Source organism: Electrona antarctica (genome assembly GCF_951216825.1).
Source record: "Electrona antarctica genome assembly, chromosome: 12".
NCBI lineage: Eukaryota > Metazoa > Chordata > Actinopteri > Myctophiformes > Myctophidae > Electrona > Electrona antarctica.
Genome location: NC_136793.1, coordinates 33,054,445 through 33,074,671, shown reverse-complemented (window position 1 = coordinate 33,074,671; position 20,227 = coordinate 33,054,445). Strand labels below are relative to the sequence as shown.

General features: G+C 42.9%; 1 protein-coding gene across 1 annotated transcript; it reads right to left on the bottom strand.

The window, feature by feature from the left end:
• Positions 1-759: 759 nt before the first annotated feature.
• On the bottom strand, positions 760-20,188 carry pole (polymerase (DNA directed), epsilon). Its single transcript, XM_079516473.1, has 48 exons — positions 19,907-20,188; positions 19,593-19,722; positions 19,175-19,255; positions 18,969-19,013; positions 18,780-18,872; positions 18,132-18,286; positions 17,656-17,800; positions 17,484-17,564; positions 17,241-17,348; positions 17,049-17,159; positions 16,874-16,959; positions 16,632-16,751; positions 16,383-16,515; positions 16,175-16,288; positions 15,846-16,058; positions 15,449-15,556; positions 14,404-14,532; positions 14,216-14,318; positions 13,827-13,973; positions 13,533-13,678; positions 13,255-13,403; positions 12,363-12,455; positions 11,940-12,242; positions 11,657-11,852; positions 11,134-11,348; positions 10,780-10,882; positions 10,559-10,639; positions 10,328-10,450; positions 9,987-10,196; positions 9,334-9,546; positions 8,678-8,821; positions 8,372-8,512; positions 8,014-8,167; positions 7,509-7,615; positions 7,167-7,343; positions 6,858-7,081; positions 6,325-6,545; positions 5,622-5,826; positions 5,242-5,415; positions 4,843-4,968; positions 4,526-4,658; positions 4,239-4,446; positions 3,487-3,618; positions 2,113-2,306; positions 1,706-1,906; positions 1,425-1,550; positions 1,230-1,319; positions 760-1,138 (listed from the first exon to the last, which is right to left on the bottom strand). The coding sequence occupies exons 1-48, from the start codon at positions 19,993-19,995 to the stop codon at positions 1,013-1,015; spliced, it is 6,906 nt and encodes a 2,301-aa protein (XP_079372599.1). The 5' UTR covers positions 19,996-20,188; the 3' UTR covers positions 760-1,012.
• Between the last annotated feature and the right edge of the window lie 39 nt (positions 20,189-20,227).

The window sequence follows — 20,227 nt, the reverse complement described above, 5'->3', positions numbered from 1 at the left end:
GTAATTTCACTTGCAACTGTTATTCCAAATACTGTAGGATAACATACATTGGATGTTAAAATCTGAATCATTTGCTTTGTATTTCAAGGTAATGCGATCCAACTAATGACTATATAGACTAGAGGAAGAAAAGGGCATGGTCCGAGGTCAGCAACTCTCAGAACAGTAATCAAATAATGCCGACATTTCCCACAAAATGGTTTTGTCTAATAAGATTGTGGGGGAAGTGTGAATCCATCCTGGAAAGAGTAATACAAATGTCAATGATGTGCAGGACCTTAATCTGACATCCCATGGATCAGTCTTTCAAAAACAGATAAGATATGCAGTAGAATGACATCATATTGCTTTTCATTAGAACATTTCTGAAAAGTTTAAAAGAAACAATGGAAAAACAAGGAAATGGTAGGCATAGTTTAGAGGTATACAGTAAGTGCTTCTATTCCTTCATTCGAGACAACTTATCTGTCAGGAGCTCTGAGCAGCCAATCTAATTGTGTCTCAGTTCAGAGTCTGAAATGTAATTACTGGTCTGGGAGATGCCCATCAGACCAAGCGAGTTATCTATGAAACAATGAGGTTAAGATGGAGGACCATATATAGATCTAACAGTGAGCGGAGTGGAGAAGTGGTGTGCATGAGGACCCTCTCATCCTGACAATTCCTTTGAGACATTAGCAGAAATTGTGGAGAAAGTAACGGCAAAGTGTGAAATGACCGATGAATGTCCCCAGGGGTTCTTACATGCAACAACAAAAATGTATTTGTGTAATTAGAAAAAATATTTATTGTTTTATTCATAATTACAATATCGCATGGTCAAGGATGCAGTCAAAAGCCACACTTTTCTACTCCAAACCACAATAAAATAAAATTGAACTGTCTTCCAGACTTTCTTATTCACACACATACAGAATGAAATATGAGTGAATGAGAGGCACGATAATAGCTTCCTGTTAAAAGGATGATCAGATGACCATCCCAATGAGCCTCTCTGTGACTAATGTTACAGTTAGTGAGTGATCGGGGCGATGATCTGAGGGCTCATCGCCAGCAGCCAGTCAATGGTCTCGTTGAGGAAAGTCATGTTGTAGTGGGAGGCGATGTTCCGGAACACTTTGATTTGCTCAGAAAGATTCTTTGAAAGAAACAGAAGCATAGTTTTGAGTAAGCCGTCAGCTGGGATGATAATTATTCAATCAGTTATGCAATGCTTCTAGAGTACAAACCTTTGTTGGAAAGGTGAGGGCAAAGTCCCCAGCACATTTGCAGTAGAGAGGCATGTTTGCTTCTTTCACCCCTTTACACTTGCTGCACGTCTGTGAAGGACACAGTGGTTCTTTTTAGTATTTAGAAAGCTTCAGGAAAACGGTTCAGAAAGCAAGCAAAAAGATGCATAATCTATTCAAGATGTCTTCATTCACCAAGTCCTGTAGAGTGTAGCTCATTAATTTCTTCTGCAGTGCTTCAACCAGGGCCATCTCAATCCACTCAGTTTCATACTGGGCTTGGCAGTTAGAGCAGAACCACTGAGGCAACACAGACCCATCCTGCAAGACAAGAAAACATGCAATTGAACTAATGAAGAAACAAGTTCATCTCACCAGAAGGAATATAGAGTGAAACTTTGAGTAAAAGTGGCATTGTCATTGCTGGGCGTTTGATTATGTTCATAGTCTCTCTTCACTCTACTTGGCTCTCTGACCTGGGACATCGAAGGGTCCTTGCAGAGGTCAAGGTCACGGCAGAAATTGCAGAGGTGGCAGATGACCTCTGGCAGGATGTAGGAGTTACAGGGGTCACGGAACTGTGCATCCTCTGAGAATTCTCCCACGTCCACCAGTCGAAGCAGGTCTCTCTTCAGCTTGTTCACCTGGTTCGTTATGTTAGCATCAAGAGAAAGAACCTACACAGAACGGAGACATTTTTATTATTCTAGTATCATTTCTCCAGTGATGCCTGCTTATCTACATGATTTAAATTTGATGCATATTAAACAAAGACTGATGGTGTTGACCGTCGTTTGTGCGGCAGATATAATTTTGAAGATCCGACATCCATATGAAATCATCTTGAACATACTACATATGTGTGATAGGTGTGGTGGTGTACCTGGCAAACATATTTGATAAATTCCAAGGATGGGTTGTTGAGTGACAGGTGGGAACCAGGCAGGTCAGGGAACATTTCTGAAGGTTGGGTGACACTCCTGGTGCCAGTCACCTTCTTCTGGATTTTTTGAGTGATTGTGAAAAAGTTCTGTGTCAACTCATTGGACACGTAATCCTGAGAGAAGGAGATCATACCTGTGCAACAGATTTAGAAGATTACAATAACAATTTAGCTTTAGAACATTCATTTTTCTATTCATAGAATAACTGAGAAGCTAATATTTTGTATTATTTAAATATATCAACAAATCAAAGAGAATACATTTCAATAGAATGTTTATAATCAACTAAATTATAGGGCATCAAAGTATAGAGCAGACCCCTGGCACTCTGGTTACCAAAGTATAGTTTAAGTGGTTATGCCCTATTTTGGACTTTGTCGTACAATATAGTAAAAACAATAGCCGGTCTACAAGCTCACAAGACAATGCATTAAGACAATGCATAGCTTGTATTGCTATGCTATTTTCAGTATTTTTGAAAATGTTGAGATTTCATGGACTAAAAATATAAATCAACCCCCCGTCCCAAATCTATTATCTAACTATAAATGCACAAAGTCTCGTACGTACGTCTGTAATCCACATTAGAACCGTTCGCCCCACCGACTTCAAATTCGACATACGTGTTCCAGGCCACCACGGGGGGTGCAGTGCCCGGTGTCGAGTCGGTCGGACCCACGGTTGTCCAAAGCCGCCCCAAAAAGGTCTTTGCCCTGGCTCTGTACAGGGCCCCTGCCCAGTGTCCATATATGGAGCTGGCCTTTTCTGACATCATTCTGACGTCTGCATAGACTTCATATTTGGGCATGCCTGACAAAGAACTCCATATATGGGCATAAAAGACAGACATAATATCTGGGTGGGGCATTCATTTCCAACTTCCATCGTTCCAAGTAGGCCAGTGCCCAACAGGCACCGCTGTAGAGGCTCCACGGGCACCGCTCTAGTATAATTAATTTTATTATTTTATTAAAACCGGGTAGCTCAGTCAGTAGAGCCTTTCGACCACAAGTCACGGGTTTGATCCGGCAAGTAAGTACTGGGAGCTGATAGTACTGTAGGTGTTGCGTTCCACCTCAGCAATCTCTCAGCGGTCTAGCACAGGGGATAGACTCCCGTGCTCTGGCCGATACCGGCAATAAGGCCCTCCAACCTGCTTGCTGCTGCTGATCAAAATCGATTAATTCATTAGTTTGATTACCTGTTACGCTCCTTCTTTAAAATAACAGTGTAGACTGTGGACCAATATCTAAACTCAATTGCAGATTCGCAGTATTTAGAAACTGAACCAGTCCTCCACTACAGTAACTTACCAGGAAGTGCACTCAGGTCTCCCGCTGTTGGCTGGGAAGCCTGGCTCCCTCCCCTCCTCTTGACTGGTGTTGCTCCGGGGGCATTGCGTCTCAGTTCCTCCTTCATGCTGTGGTAAACAGCTGCGATGTAAGCTGAAAAGGGGATGGCGTGTTAAAAAAACAACAGACAGTGAGGTGGGTGAGGGTGACACAAGTAGGGTACTGTATATTTGAAAGATTTTTCAATGGCATTCGTCAGGACAAGCTGCAATCAAACAAGGGCTGTTAGGTTTGTCTTGGACGTAGTAAACGAGATAGACTAATAATAACTTGACCTTCTCTCTTAGGCTAAGGGCAGAGCAATATGCAAGGAACTGGAAGAAGTGGACATATTGGACCAAGGTCAACCAGGGTTTGCATGCAAGTCAATCAGTGACAACAAGGTGGCAGCATAGGATAGATTCACATGTGGGAATTGCAGCCCTTAACTTGAAGGGTTTGGGGATTATTTTACGAGTAATTCATTAGTATGTTGATCCATGTGATATATAACGCCCTACTCAACACAATTGTTTTTTTATTGTGTTTGTTTGTTTCTTTATTTTACATTTCATTTTTTGTTTTCCGTGTATGTGCTTTTCATGTAATTTTCTACTTGGAAAATGATAATAAAAAGTTACAAAAAAAGGTTCGTCTTCGACACACTACACTCAAAGTTGAAGCATCATAGGGGTACAACACATTATTCAGGTAATTATATATTTGAGATTTACCTGATACAATCATGAGGAAGTATTTTTGACAGGAGGCTGTTTGCGGTAGATACTGCATGATGTTCCAGTTGCTCTCAATCAGCTCCTCTACCTCGTCACCCTCTCCATCCCTGTCGCCTTCCTCGTCTTTGCCCTCCACTTCCTCCTCATCCTCACTGCCATCTTCCTCTCCATCCCCTCTAGTCTTTTTCTTTTGCGTGGCTCCATCCTAAAAGGCAACATGAAGGGAACTTAGTTCTGTGAAGGCAAAAAGGCAACTAGCTGAGAGGAGAAGCGGTCCGAGGTACCTCTCCATACAGGATGCTGTTGGGCAGTTTGCCCTTCACTCCTCCATAGTTGGCTGGGTCCATCCACAGCAGGAACTCCCAGCATCGAGAGAAGGAGATGGACAGGGAGTGGAAGATTTCCCGGGAATGTATGCTGTCAGGAGAAGGAGAAAACATTCAGGAATGTGATTTTCTGTGAGGCTTTTCTTGATTTCAAATTAATGCTAAATGGGCAGCAAAGTAGGAGAAGCCACAGGAAACTTGATTTCCTGAGGACGATTTTGAAGTAGTGATATTTTGTCTGATGATAGTAATAAGGTGGAATTAATATTTCTAACCTTTTGGTGATGTATTCCACGTAGCCAATGGCATCATCAATCCTGCGTTTCTTCGTACACAGGATGATGCGGTTGAAGTTCCCGTAGACCACAGTAGAACCTAGACGCTTAAACTCTGCAACCAGCCTAAAATTAGAAGACCAGACGTTATTTTAAGTTGTGACACTGTTATGATTTCAACAAGTGTAGGTGATACATGGAAGACAAACATAATAGAAGTCATAATTTTTTATTTGATTTGAAAATACCGTAAATCTGTGGAGATTGTTTGCCTTTTATGGCATGCCCAGAATAGGGATGCTAGGGTTAATGTGGTTAAATGGAGATATGTGATCTGCGTGTACTGTATATGCCATTAATCTCACATAGGAGTGGATGACATGGACGGGTGTCACTTACTGCAGGAAGACCTTTTTCATCATGTTGTGCAGGGTGCGGTGCAGCGCGGGGTCGTACAGCAGAGAGCTGGGGGAGTGCAGCCACCGGTAGAAGTGCATCACCTGGTTGTCTGCGTAGACATTGTGGAACTGCGTGATCTCCCTGACCCAGCCCACAACCATGCTCTTCAGAATCCTACAAACAGCACCCAGTAAGAACCAGTAGAATATGTTTAACCACCACTTTCAACCTGGCATATTTCAGGCATGTAATGTATACGTAGGTGAAAAGTCTATTAAAAAAAACGGAGAAAAGTGCTGATCTACAAGCTCACATGTTGCCTCAATATTTCTCATGGATCATTTTCTACAGTATGCTGACCCGCCCCAACGGTAACAGACCTGAAGGTGTTGGAGCAGAGGGCCGTCTCGTCATAGCTAGCGAGGGCACTGGCTCCCTGGTTTCCTGTCATCATGTCCTCTAGTGATGCCTGCTGGATGACATCAAAGCTGACACCCAGACTGGCTCCTCCCTCCATGTCATTCACATGCTGCGACTGAAGGATGGTGTTCACCGCCAGGCTCTGCAGGTCCAGCTCCACACACGCTGAGAGAAACCACGCAATCCACACACTGTTCATTTGTTCCTTTATTTTAACATTTTAATAACACGGCACCAAACACAGCCGCCATCTAGAACAGCATTTGTATGCATGCCCCCTAATTTTACCCCCCCCCCCCCCATTATTTTTTTATAGCATGGCACCGAAAGGATCAGTTGTCCAGACTCGTCTCCAGACTGGCCTCCAAGTACCATTATTAGACCCGGTTATTTGTTCCAGATATAAAATCTCCTTTACAAGAGACCTGGCCAAGAAGGGAAACACATTCCTTTTTCTACAAAACATAAATCCCTAGAAAAGGAGTAGACACTAGACAGTAAAATTTGCAATCAATAGCTACAAACATTTGCAATTCCCGATAAGGCAATATTTTTCCAGTCACAGAGCGTGACCAGGGCTTCCCAAAGGCTATACCAATCCAAACAAAAAGTGCACAATACATCAATGCTCAATCTTTAATAAGAACAACTGTGATTGTGTACCTGTGGAGTAGCACCCTTGCATGTTGATCTCCACAGAGAATCTATCGTCACTTTCCATGACCAGGCGACTGTCGTCTGCCTCCTTACCCCCCAGGTCGGGCCTGGCTGTGGGGGAGAGCCACAGCAGGTGGTTGTGTTTCTTCAGGTGTCTGGCCAAGAACAGATCTGAGCCGAAGATGGACACATCCTTAGGGAGGTTCCCCACTGGTAAGTGGTAGTACCTGAGAACAATATATTATTTTATTTTTTATATATATATATATATATATATATATATATATATATATATATATATATATATATATATATATATATTTACCATGTTATAAAACACGAAAAACACGTCCTTGGCGCTCCAGGACATCATGAAAAAGAAGTTAAATAAGTCCTTGGCAGAACATCTAGACATTGAAATCAAATAGAAATATTTGTTAAGACCTACAGATACAAGAGTGCGCTTGTGTGTTAGGGTCTACACCGGCCCCAGATAGCCCGTATTGAGTGTGCGTGTGTATGTGTTCGTCCCAAGGTACCTGGCCATGTCGAAAGCCTGTGACAGACAGCTGTCCAGGTTGAGGTAGTGGCGGATCATGCGTCGGGCGCCGTGGCGTTGCCAGTCCAGCACATTGTAGCTGATCTCGTCCACTACGTGTACAGGAACCACCGGGAACTCCTCCAGCACTGGCATCTGCGCCGCCAGTCGCCGCAACTCCCAGTTAGACTGCACTGCTATCAGGGTGGGTCCGCGGCGCTCTTCCTACAAGAGGAGAGACTCCATGTTATTAATCATAACATTAATGAGAGACTGGAACATCAGAAGGTTAAGGAGGACTTCATTTTACCTTGTAGTTGAGCAGTATGCGCTGCAGAGCCCGGTTGATTGCCTTGGCATCATTTTCAGCCCGCACCTCAAAGTTGTGCTTCTCTGGAGGCAGGAGGTCCTCAGTAGTCTTCTCCAGGAGAGCTGTACGTTCTACTCCATAAAGGGAACTCAGGTTGGGCATTTGGTTGCTTCGGACCTTAGGTGAATTTAAAGACAGACCGTATTTACATGTCATTTACTGTATTTAAAATCATCTGAGTAAGCAGTAGCGGTCCTGAAGTCACCGCTCAAGTCAAAATCAAAACACACTAAGAAGCTGATCGTGATGGACGAGGTAAGGTAAAGGTTGTATTTTTCTTACTGTGTCCAGAACAAAGACACTGGCCTTGCGTTGTGAAGGGATGAACAGACCAAACAGAGCCTTGTGACCCTGGCTGTGGTGGTACAGATAGATGTGACGAACACTCCCTGAGAGAGAGGGAAACAAAACACACATTGACAAGAGCTAATTTTTATGAATTTCCTTGGACAATATATAATGTTAACATTATATTGTTATCACTGATTAAAATTAAGTTAACATGAGTTCAGCCACCATGTTAAGTTAGCCCATGAACAGACCTAAAGTAATTACAGTATGACATGTGATTGAATCAGACTCACAGTATGTGGCATATCTCTCTCTCTCTCTCTGTACCCCGTCATTCCTGACACTTACCACTGTAGCATGTAATAAGTCGAAATGTCTAAAATAACCCATTTAGGACGGGAACTCCTTTTGGGGTTCTTGTTGCTACTGTATCTATCGGCCTCAGTCCTAATTGGGATAAGATAAAGAGAAAGGCCAGGTGAGAGCCAGGTCGTACCAGGTTCCAGGTAGCTGAACTGGGCCAGGGACTTCATGTCCAGATGCTCCAGGTCAAAGGTGTCTGCCTCTCTGCCTGCCAGGTCCCTCACCACCTGCTTATTGACCATACACATGCAGCCCAGCTGCACCAGGGCACGGAACAACAGAGGAACCTACAAAAGAAGCCATGGTGACCAGAGGATTGCATTAACCACTCCACTGTGGTGCATGTGTCAATCAATTATCTTTGATACATTAGGAGCTAAAACAAATATTATAATATAAATCTAGAATCAATTAATCCTATAACATAACCCTCACAGCTGGAGTGAAAAATGTTTCTTAGATCCCAGAGGCATACAACACAATTATGTTACCTGTGTTTCATAGACACCCTCAATATCAGGGGCAGAGAGGTCAGCGTTAATTTCATTGATGTGCTCTTGGTACATGTCCTCTGGTACAGAGTACTGGTACAGATAGTAGACCATGTTGGAGCGAGGCAGCAAGCGGTTCACCTGAAAGCATAATACGTCACTGTAACATAATCAAAGCTGCTGACAAAGAGTCCATTGTACAAGTACTGTAGCATGATTACTTGCCCTACTGATAATAGGCTAGTATTATCAGTAGGGCAAGTAATCATGCTACTGCTAATTCATGACAAGCCTTTGTATGTGTACCTTTTTGTATGCGACTCCCTCCTCCTGCTTGGGGACTTTCTGATTGACATAGAAGACCCGCGGGATGTTGAGCTTCATGCAGTGGAGGTCATTTCCAATCACAGCCCATAACTTGTACAGACCAGGATGACTTGTCTCTGCAATCTGAAAATGGAGGGAAAAGGACAACCAGTTAGAGACTTTAGAATACTACATGTGCCATTTACAATACAAGTCCCTTTTTAAACACACCACTAGAGAATAAGATAAGAAATCGGAGAGCACCGCAACGTCACCCGATGTTCTTGTCTATACACTAAAAGTCCCATTTACAATACGGGCTGACAGTGCTCAATTAATCAATACAGCAAAAGTTACATCGCATTCCTTGCATATCGTTACAGAGGATACAGTATCGATACGGCAGGCAATGCTGTGCATGACACAGTTTTAAAAAGAAAAACAAAAAAAAGCATCAGTTTCTGCCCAACAGTGACGATATATGTATGGTTAAAATCAACGCGTATCGCGATAAATATCACATCGTGGCCTCTCTATCGTGATACGTATCAATCGTGAGGTTGTAAGCAATACCCAGCCCTACTACAAGTCTAATTTACAATACCACTACAAGTCCCATGTGTCCCAAGAAGTTACTATGGATTTTGTCAGTTTACCTGTACTATCTGCCAGGGCATGTCCAGGATGCTGCGTGCTGTCTTGCGGAGGAAGCTACCGAGGCCCGTGGTCGGTCCATCTCTAATCAGACCTCCTCCTACAGGTTGCGCCTCTCCATCCATTAACCTCCGTCTCTTCTTCTTCTCCTTCCTCTGTTTGAGCTGCAGCTCCCACTTCTTCTTATGGTAGCGCAGCCACACCAGACGCTCCTCCTGCAGAGAGACATGTGATGTTTTTCCAATGTTACTGCCCGTTTTTGGACTGTTGAGGGTGTAGGAAACAGAGTTGTTGGAGCGCCAGGTCGAGCAGCATGTAACACGGAATTGAACCCTGGTCTCAGCGGGGTGGGCTAGTGCTTTACCTCTACGCCAACCAGACTACCGAAGTGTTTGTCTTTTGAATATTTAATGACATGACCTATTGGCACCTTTGTTCACTAGCAAGGATACACGTTTTAAATTAATTTACTGTGGATAATCTACTGGCTTTATAAATATATTATTTAACATTAAATATTTATTTGCTTCTGAGCTTGACATATTGAACAGGCTTGAAGTTTCCCCACAGAGTCAACTTGAGGGCAGTGCATGTACTATGAAGAAACACTGCATTCAGACAAGAGGTTAGGTTACAGTTTGCGATGCGTGCCTACCTGTGTCTCTCCCATAGGCGGTGGCGCTCCCAGGATCTCTCTCCAGGACTGGGTAAGCTCCATATCCTGAGATTCCACCTGGCTGTCCTCGCCCTGCGAGACACGCTTACGCTTGGTGGTTATCAGGATAGCTGGCTTGAGGGGCTTGGCTACTGGCATCCCAAAGTCCTCCATGTCTGCTGGCTGTGTGGCCTCCTGGTGCTGGTGAACCTGAGACCCAAAAAAAAAATGAAATTTAGATTAAAGTGTTATAGATAACGTTAGTGTAGTCTGTGTGCAATGTGTCCAAAGCATGCAGTATTTGCCATATGCTGTTGTGTGTGTCAGAGAGGTGAACCTACCTGTCTCTTGCCCTCACTGGTGAACAGCTCGCTTATCTTCTTCTGTTTGAAGATGTCATTCTTCTCCAGGAGTTTCTTGTGGAGCCAGTCTGGGTGCCTCACTCTGGGCACAGGGTTCTTCACCTTATGATGAAAAGGACACAATCACAATATTTATATTACGGTCATCTGCAGATAAAGACAGGCTGCTCAGTCAAGATCAATGAAAAGCATTGTTGTGGCACTGGTTACCTGTTGCAGAGCTGCTGGTATAGTAATGATTTTCTGGATGCAGCTTCCCAACCTCTCAATGTAGTAATTCCAGTCAAGGATCTGAGAGGATAATAGAATAACATTTACAGTAGCAAGAACAGGGAGTTAATGTTTAAACAGATAATCAAAGGGACCAATTAAGCCACTTCTTTTGTATAATTTAAATCAGAATGAAGATTAATGTTTAATTGTAGACTTACAGTGCGGATGTCCAATTCATGGAGGCCGGGCGACTTTAGCCACTTACGCAGAAAATGCTTCTTTACACTTGGCTCAGCTTGGAAAATAGCCATGGGAATTGCCCTGACAGAAAGACAAGCAAGAAACTTCTGTTTCTTCTCTGGGACTGGTTCAATCATCATCATTCATCAGGACGATGAACATCCATAATCATGTGATTGAATCGTTGAACTTGCAATAAAGATTGGGAGCGTATACATATTGGTGCAGACTTTATTTTCTTTATGTTAGTCTATTGTTTGTCCTGCACCTGGACACATTTTATGTGCATGCATGATATCTCTTATCTACAGTACATAACGTACAGTACATACCTCTCAGTGACAGGGGATCCCTCTGGCTTGCGTGAGATGACAAAGCGACAGCTTAGGCCGGCATCCTTCACCATCTGGTCCCCCAGGAACTCAGCCAGCCTTTTGGCTGTGCTGATGGAGGTGGATTTCTGCGCTCCATAGTCCTCCAGCTTCCTAGACATATTGCGGTTCTCTGAGATCAGCTCAAAGAGCTCTGCATCCGGCATATTGGCAGCCTGCACACACACGTATTAAGAGTGAGAGATGTGACTTGACTTTATCCCTAATTGTATATGAACTACATGAACCCTGGTATCCCTATTCTGGGAATGTCGTGATAGGTGAACATTCTGCATAAACGGGAGAACATTTAGTGAAAATAGCTAATGTACAAGTTCACAATGCGTTACAACACAGCCCGTTGTGAGCTTGTAAATCGGCTATTTTCACAAAGACATTTGGTGTGGACGGTTATAAAGGATGGGACCAAGTACAGAAAGTCAGCAAAACGACGTGTTAATATTATTAATTGGCTGTATTGTACCTTGCTATAGAGCACATCCAGCCAGTAGTCTGCCACTTTGGCCACAGATGCATAGACTTCCTCCAGATTGGTGCCTTTGAGGAAAGCCTCAAACACAGAGGACTGGAAAATCTTAATGAGCTGGAGCTCTCCTCTCCTCTTCACTTCAAAGCCCTTCAGCTCAGCCAAGGAGCCATCCTCATTAAACACAGCATACCTGGACAGAGAAGAGAGACAACACACAAATCAGCTCTATTGTCCATTGCTGCTCCTCATTAGCATAAGCAGTGTTCATTAATCATACCTTTTCTTCAGCTTCTTCCCTTCCTCCTTGGAGGCAGGCAGGATCATTGCCAGGTAGGGCCCGTCCACTTCAAAAAAGATGCTGTTCTCAGACCTGGTCTCGTAGATGAGGTTGACGGGATCTACCAGCTCCTGGTACTGGTCGTTGGTGAAGTTCTCCTTCACCAAGATGTTCAGCATGGCTCCTGGGTAGGAGATTGTCACCTTGGGCTTCTTCTCGTTGCTGGTCTTCACCACAACGTTCTCAGGAAATGTGTTGGGCAGGACACACCAGATACCGTCGGTGTCCAACTCAAGGGGCCGCCTGAGCCACGGAGAAAGTAGGAAAATGTGATTCGTGTTTCACTTTACATATATGCACTGCTGTAAGTGGAAGCAAGCCTAAACAATGAATTTGCTTGACGGGCTTGTACATTTGACTCACCCTATCTGCTCAATGAGCTCTCTGGCCTGGGTGATGATATTTGCCCCAGTGAAACACACAATGCCGGCCATTTCCATGGAGTACCAGCGTGCTCTGATGGGGAGGAAAACAAACATTCGCTATGGAGTCAGAAGGGTAACAAGACAACTCACCCCTTTTCCGTTTTCCTCCCGGAATTTTCCCCAGTGAGGGGTGGGAGAGGCTGGACAGCAGACGGCTGGACTTTGAAATCTCTAACTATAAACATTCACGACAGCAGACAGCCTAAGTACAAATATATTTATGAAAAGCTACTACAGTGAAGTCTGTTCACAGAAGTTGTTGTAGGCTATGTGGGTATTAAAGTAGATAAGACGCGTCAAATGGAGTCTGTACGGCTGGAGATAAACGGACACATGACGTCGGTGGGAGAGCAGATTTTGTGTGTTTCTCTAACTATAAACATTCACGACAGCAGACAGCCTAAGTACAAATATATTTATGAAAAGCTACTACAGTGAAGTCTGTTCACAGAAGTTGTTGTAGGCTATGTGGGTATTATCTGACGAGGTACCATTTGAGTGGGAAAAACCTTACATATACTAAATAATACTAAATTGTTTATAGGGTCAATATAAGTAAAATAATATAGCCTTTCCACAGGAGTATCTTTTTATATTTTTCCAAAAAGAATACAAACAGCCAATAGCATATTACAACGTTATCCCCCTCACTGGGGAAAATTCCGGGAGGAAAAACGGGCAGGCACCGGGGTGAGTTGTCCAGTATTCGTCAGAAGCATAGCACTGCATACTGTACATCACTTAACACAACCTGAATCCCCATTGCAGGTAAATGTTGACATCAGTGACTTCAGTAAAAGATTTCCCGACAAAAAGTTAAGGTCTCGTACCCTTTCCTCATAACATAGCCATAGAAGGAGTTGAGGATACACTTGTGGGCCAGTTGAAGAGAATCATAGAGGATCTCCATGTTCTTACAGCGCTTCACCTCAGCAGCGTCTCCGTTGTCCTGAGCTACCGACAGCTTCTTCTTCCATACCTGCAAGAAGAAAGAACACTTGTAGCATGAGTAGTGTGTAGTGAAATATGTTACTGAGTCTACCGGCAGTTACTATAATTGTACAATGTACTCTCACTAAGAGTCACTATGAAGCCCCTTCTCAGTTACCTTGTGAAGTCCCTTGAATTCATAGCGTCTGTCCCTGAAAGCTCTGACAGTGTCCACATAGAAGGAGTTCTCCCTCTGGCAGATGGTGGTGACTCTCGTCTCTAGCTTGGTGACATGTACCTTCTTATAAGCCCTCTTGCAGTAGTCTGAAACAAGACAACCCAGCAATATAGAGGACAAGTCGTAGGTGCCAACTCATATTAACAGCTACAGGCACAAACAGACATTGGCCTGGCCAGAAGTAAACTTTGATACATTCACAGGATTTCAAAACAGAGGTAGTTGGAAGATTACCTGCTAAGCGTTTTTTCTCATGCTTTGCCTGATCCTCACGGTTCAGTGAGTGGAAGGCCCGAGGCGGACCGTTAGGAAAGAAAGGAGGGAACTTCTCTGACTCCAGTTGCTGCTGAATACGGTGAAACTCACTGCGGCTGGCTGGCACTGCAGACACAGGGAGAAAAGGGTATGAGCATGACCTTTTCTAGTTGCATGAAGGAGCCTGATAATAAAGAGAGTAAGAAAAAATTAAAAGAAACAATTCAGAGGACAGAAAAACAAACAGCCTGCATGTGAATGGTAGTTCAACCTGTAAATAGTTCTGCAATTATATTGCAAACTACCCTGTGTTACACTTTTAAAATGTATTCCTTTGTTATATGTTATTTATCACATATTCAACTTACTGATTTCCCCTCTCCACTGCCATGCCATTTTCCTCTGACAGGTGGCACCAGGCTTGTTGAAGTCACATGCAGCACAAGTCACCTCATCAACAATGGCGGATGGCTGCAGAGGTAGAGTGTTACATTTTGCTAAATTTGTTGCATTTCCATATTTCTACGTGCTCTCCTACGATGTGTACTTCGTTTACCTGCAGCCGATTGGTTAGAATGATGTTGGGGTACATTGCTCCGACATCCAGATGGTAGATGAGGGGGCATTCTATCCTGTTTGGGACTTCCTTCAGGGAAATAAGCTTCTTCTTGATGTCTTCACACACCTGAGAAAACATCAGTTACCCCTTCAACCTGCAGTTGGTGTTCTTCACTAGGCCTGTCGCACCTCCACCAGTTCCCACAACAGACTATGCATGGCAGGAGCATCCACTTCCCTGACTCAGGCCTAACACTGACACATTATATCACATATTTAATAAAACAGGTAATAGTGCTGTATGACCTGACTCTGAGCAGTGTTGATTTCGTCGACTAAAACTAAGACAAAACATGTTCGTCGACTACCATTTTCCACTGCCGAAAACTAAATGAAAACGAAGCTATGATGACTAAGACTAAGGCGCGATTCATACTCCTATTTTAGAGCCGAATAAAAGTCGGTTCGGCTCTGTAGAGCCTACAATGTGATGTCATTTGAGGTTCGGGGGGGCGGGTACCGTCCTAAAGTCGGCTCTTCGGTGCTACTGAAAATTTCTGACGAGCCGAAATCATTTTGGCACTACAGCGGTAAAATAGGAGTATGAATAGGCCCCAAGACTGCATATACTGACCATTGTCAGACATTAGAAAGGAGTCAGAAGAAACATGTTAGAAAGGGACAAATGGACAAGAGATCCAGTCGCAGCGTGCCGCGTTTTGAGCTTGTAGATCGGCTATTTTCAGCAAGTGTAAAATCAGCCATTACGACAGCATCAAGGCCCGCCAAAATACATTTCAGTCGACTAAATCAACTGTAGATTTAGTCGACTAAAATCTTATGACATTTAGTCGACTAAAACTAGACTAACACTAAAACATTCCAGGTGACTAAAATGTGGCTAAAACTTAATGAAAGCTATTCAAGAGACCATGACTAAAACTAAAATCAAAATGTGCCTCCAAAAACAACAGACTCTGAGGCCAATTCTTGTACAGTAACATTACGGAACAGATTAATCATATCATGGAACTTTTACTGACCTCATTGAAGTTGGTGACCTGCTCCAAGGGCACTTTCTCCTCTTCCTCAATCGCATGACGCATCGTCATCTCAACCTTATTCAGCAGGAAGTCAAATGCCGCTGGGTTCTGTCAACATGCAGGAGAAAAACATCATCACTGAGAGTCTGATGATCACATAGAGAAGTACAACCGAGAATGAGCAGGGAGATGAAAAGGATTGAATGTAATATCGATGTATAAAAACCATGGAGCCATTATGAGTGAACGGACTATGAAGGACTGAAACCACCTTAATATGGGACCCATTTCTCTCTGAATTGAATGGCCTGTGATGTTAAACGTGACCTGCCTGGTCTCAAAATAATGAAAAGAATAAAAAAAGGATAAAAAAGAAACAGAAACGGATTGCCTGTACCATTTTAAAACGACATGGGATGTCACTGCGGAACACTCCGGACTCTAGCGCCTCCACGTGACCCCCAACGTAGGTCTCAGAGTCCAAGACATGACCGTCATCTGTCATCTTGTTGAAAACCTGCTCCTGTTTGTTGGGGAAGACAATGTTGGCATGGAAAGCCTGCACCATGAGCAACGCCTCGCAGAGCGTTCCAGAACCTTTACGCAGCACCTAAGTCACCGAAGCAAAAACAAAAGCACAAATCAAACACAGAAAGTGGTGGAATCAAAGTGCCTTTAATTTCTAGAATGTATTTATTTTTGTTATGAATTGCACATTAGACCAACCTCATCCGGCTCCATTGGAATGATGGTGCAGAGAGCGAATATGAAGGGGTGAACATATTTCATATAGAGGTAATATGTGGCCACAGCATCTGACACAGAGTAGGTGGCTAATGTCTGATAGGAAGAAGATAAATGTCAGTTAAAGCTGCAATGACTGCAACCCATTCACATCAGCCCCATCAATCCAGTCAATGAGCTTTGACTGTACCTGTGGTTCCTCTGTCGCCATGCGGCACATCTCCTCAGGGTCCAGCTCAACAGGATCATAACTCAGCTTGGCCTTAGCAGCTGCTTTCAGGTTATGGCTGCCCACAGGCAGGTAGCTGTCTCGCTTGACCCACCTGGGACACGGGTAAGAAGCGATATACAATTCAATAAAACTTCTAAACACAAATAATGATAGTTAAGGATTGACTTTAGACAAATGTAGCATGTTCATTGTCACGGGCATACAAACCTTAGGCAGTCCATGTGGATGGCCTGACTCGCCTTGTACTCTCCCTGACTGTCCTTCTGGAAACCAATTTCCCTGTACATATTCAGTCCATGTTGGGCAGCCCTGGTCTCAACAAAAGGCCTTGAAAGATAGAGAACCAACAGGAGTGTTTTGGGGAAGATTACAATGGTGTCATCTATAAACACCACTTAAGTCAATTGAAAACATTCAACATGTTAACTGTCAAGTATGAAATAACTTACCAATCAAAGAAGTCTCCATTGTAAGTTACAAAAATGTTTGGCTTGGTTTCCAGAACATGATCAAAAAATCTCTGAATGAGTGCCGCCTGCAGCCAAAAGGAAAACAGTTTTTTTTTTAAATATTTCAGGGTATAATAGCATTCCTACTACAGCTCTACCAAATTCCACTGCTTACCTCATCAACTTCATTGAACACAGTGAAAGGCCCATCATATTCTGGCTTTGGGGTGAATTCAAAATCTTCAATGTCCTCAGAGACGATCTCTCTGTTTGTTATCAGAAAGCCCTTTATACAAACAAAATATGTTACGGAGCATACATATGACACAAGTACAGAGGGGATTATTATAATTAAAGTTAAACAAACCTGCCCATCAATCATGTAGGATATCATCATAATCTGATCAGTCTCTGCATCTGGGAATTTTAGAGGAAGTTTGGTGGTTTCTATGTCATAAGCCAAAACAACAGGGTCCTAAAAAAGTAAAACAAAACAAAAACAACAGCAATAATTAAGGACGGTTTACAGAAAATGTAATATGTGAACTCTGAGGAAATGATATAGTAGCCATTAGAACTTAGAACTGTATGTAGGAAAAAAGATGCATACTGGTCGCTCAACAAGGTCATCTCTGCGTACAATCTCTGGTGGATAAGCGCTGCCCCTGTATCTGACGTTGTACCAGTGGGCCTGAGGAACAAATGACGATTAGCGAGAACACCACTAACACTGGAGAGACATTTCTAGATCACAGAGTTAACAAATTTCCATCCGTTTTTACCACATGGATCTTGAGGTCGATGGACAGGCGCATATGGTAAGGCACGTCGTATTCTCTCATGTCCACTATGTTGTCTAACTGATCTGAAATCTTCTTGGATCTCCCGTCCTCATCTGCTGACATCACGTTTCCACCTGACAAGGCGCTGAAGAGCAGATGTTACATATACTTTATGGGCAGTTTATAGTATCAGGTATAAGGCCAAAAAAAGAGAAAAGAAACAGGGAATAATATAGCATGGGAATATTGTTGTATTGTATATTTCCCTTTCATTTGTACTATTTTCATGCATATAATTGAAATAGCCAATCTACAAGCTCGTAGTATGTTGCGATGCGCTGTGAGCTTGTAGGTCTGCTATTTTCTAAAATTAAATAAATCAATAGAACCTTTAGAAAATGACTATTACACATGTGGAATCATGACTATACTCCACATGTGGAAGTTTGTAATCCTCATCGTCAAACAGGCAGTACCTGGATAACATTGAAGTGTACGTGTCATTGGACTGGTCTCTCTCTTTGTTCTTGCGTACAGCAGGAGAGATCTCACGTTTGACCTTCATGAGGTCATCCAGTGTGTTGAAATACAGCTTGATGTAATTTCTCTTCAGTCCAACCAGATGGTTAGGCTATAGAGAACACAGTTTTAGGAAATGTTTTGATAGAACACACACACACACACACACACACACACACACACACACACACACACACACACACACACACACACACACACACACACACACACACACACACACACACACACACACACACACACACACACACACACACACACACACACACACACACACACACACACACACACACACACACACACACACACACACACACACACACACACGAGAGTGTCTTACAAGAGTAAGACCAAACTTTTCTTCTTCTTTCCCCCACAAAGCATAGAGTATGTCATGGACATTTTGCAGGAAGTTGGTTTTATGACACTAAGGTACATGTATATTAGGTATGAAGTAAGTTCACATAATTTCTGAGAAAATTGACAAAGAAATTACAAGGTTTTGATTTTAAAACAGTGAAGCGAGATTGCTCTAATGTTATAAACAATAACTAGAAATCAGTTAAAATTAATAGTAAATATCCCACCAGATCTAGGTCCTCCTTGGGGACCGTTTCCAACTTTGCCACTTTTCCATGGAACTTCTTGGACAAGAATGAGATGACTTCTCTTTCACAGTTCTGAATTGAAAGTACAGAGCATTTGTTTGGTGTATTTTTCCTCTTAAAAACAAGTGAAAAAAAGAAAAAAAAGACAGCCTTAAGAAATCTACTTACCTTTCTAGTGGCTATGTAAAAATATGGTTTAAAGGGGAGGCCAACCTAAAGGAAAAATACAAATCAAATACAAATGTGGAAAAAAATAAAATAAAAATCCTGTTCATGTATTGTTACATAGCAGCTGTGCCTGTGTGTCACTCACAACCTAATATAACCACCAATTGATAACAAATGCATTTTTTGCCAATATTATTGTCCCTCACCTTGAACCTGCTTCCATCTTCCTCAATGAAATAATAATCCACAGCACTGACCATTCTTTTATCATCATCCAGAATCTCTGTCTGAAAGTAGAATGAATAATGATATTTGGTGCTCTGCTCTCAAAACAGAAATCAATTTACTTTAGTAGAACATTATGCACCGTAAAATCCCCACTCTCCATTTATTTATTTGTAATAAATAATACATGTGTACACTCTCCGAGTTAAAAGCATGCAATACTGAACAATGAACATGCTAAATGAAATACATTATGCAAACACTATTTTAAGTCCTTTTACTTCCATGGAGAAACTTAGACCCTGGTTTGACTGGTTGGCAAGTATATTTGAAATGTTCATATGCAGGTCCAGTCAAGAGGATTGTGTCTGTGACGTGTGTGGAGAACTGTGGACCTACAGGGTGCATGTTGATGAGCCAGCCTGTCTTCTCTCCTGGTTCCTTCATCCTGTCGAAACCGAAACGCGCGTCCATCTCGTCAGTAAACTGACTGCTCTCCAGCCGCTTGAGGGCGGCCGACCCATCATCCCTGGTTGAAAGAGATCAGAACAGAAATCATATCATCTCCTACATGAACGTCTAGTTTATGATCACATTGTATCATGGTCAAGAAGAACGTCACTATGTGACAAGGGTTTAGTATGATATTATGAAACTATAATTCAACTATAAGCAAAGCGTCCTACTAATAGCCTGCCTGCGACACAACTTACTGTTGATTTTCTGAATCCTTGAATCCTCCTCCTTGTTGTCCGCGGTCAGCTCCACTCCACCTTCCACTGTTTTTGTTTTGCCAAACCATCTTATATTGTGGCCTTGAAGTTATGCCACAAGAAAATATACTCCGTTGTTTACAGCCTATCTATCATTTGTCCGTTTTCGAGAAATATATCAACACAGTACGATTTGACAGCTACGAAGACCCAGACTCCAGACCCACACTGTTATTGTGTGTGTTCTTACTTTGGCAGTTTGGCGCGCTCTTGCTGTTGCCGCGAGATCATGGGGTAGCTTCCTGAGCGTAGCCCCTCCCT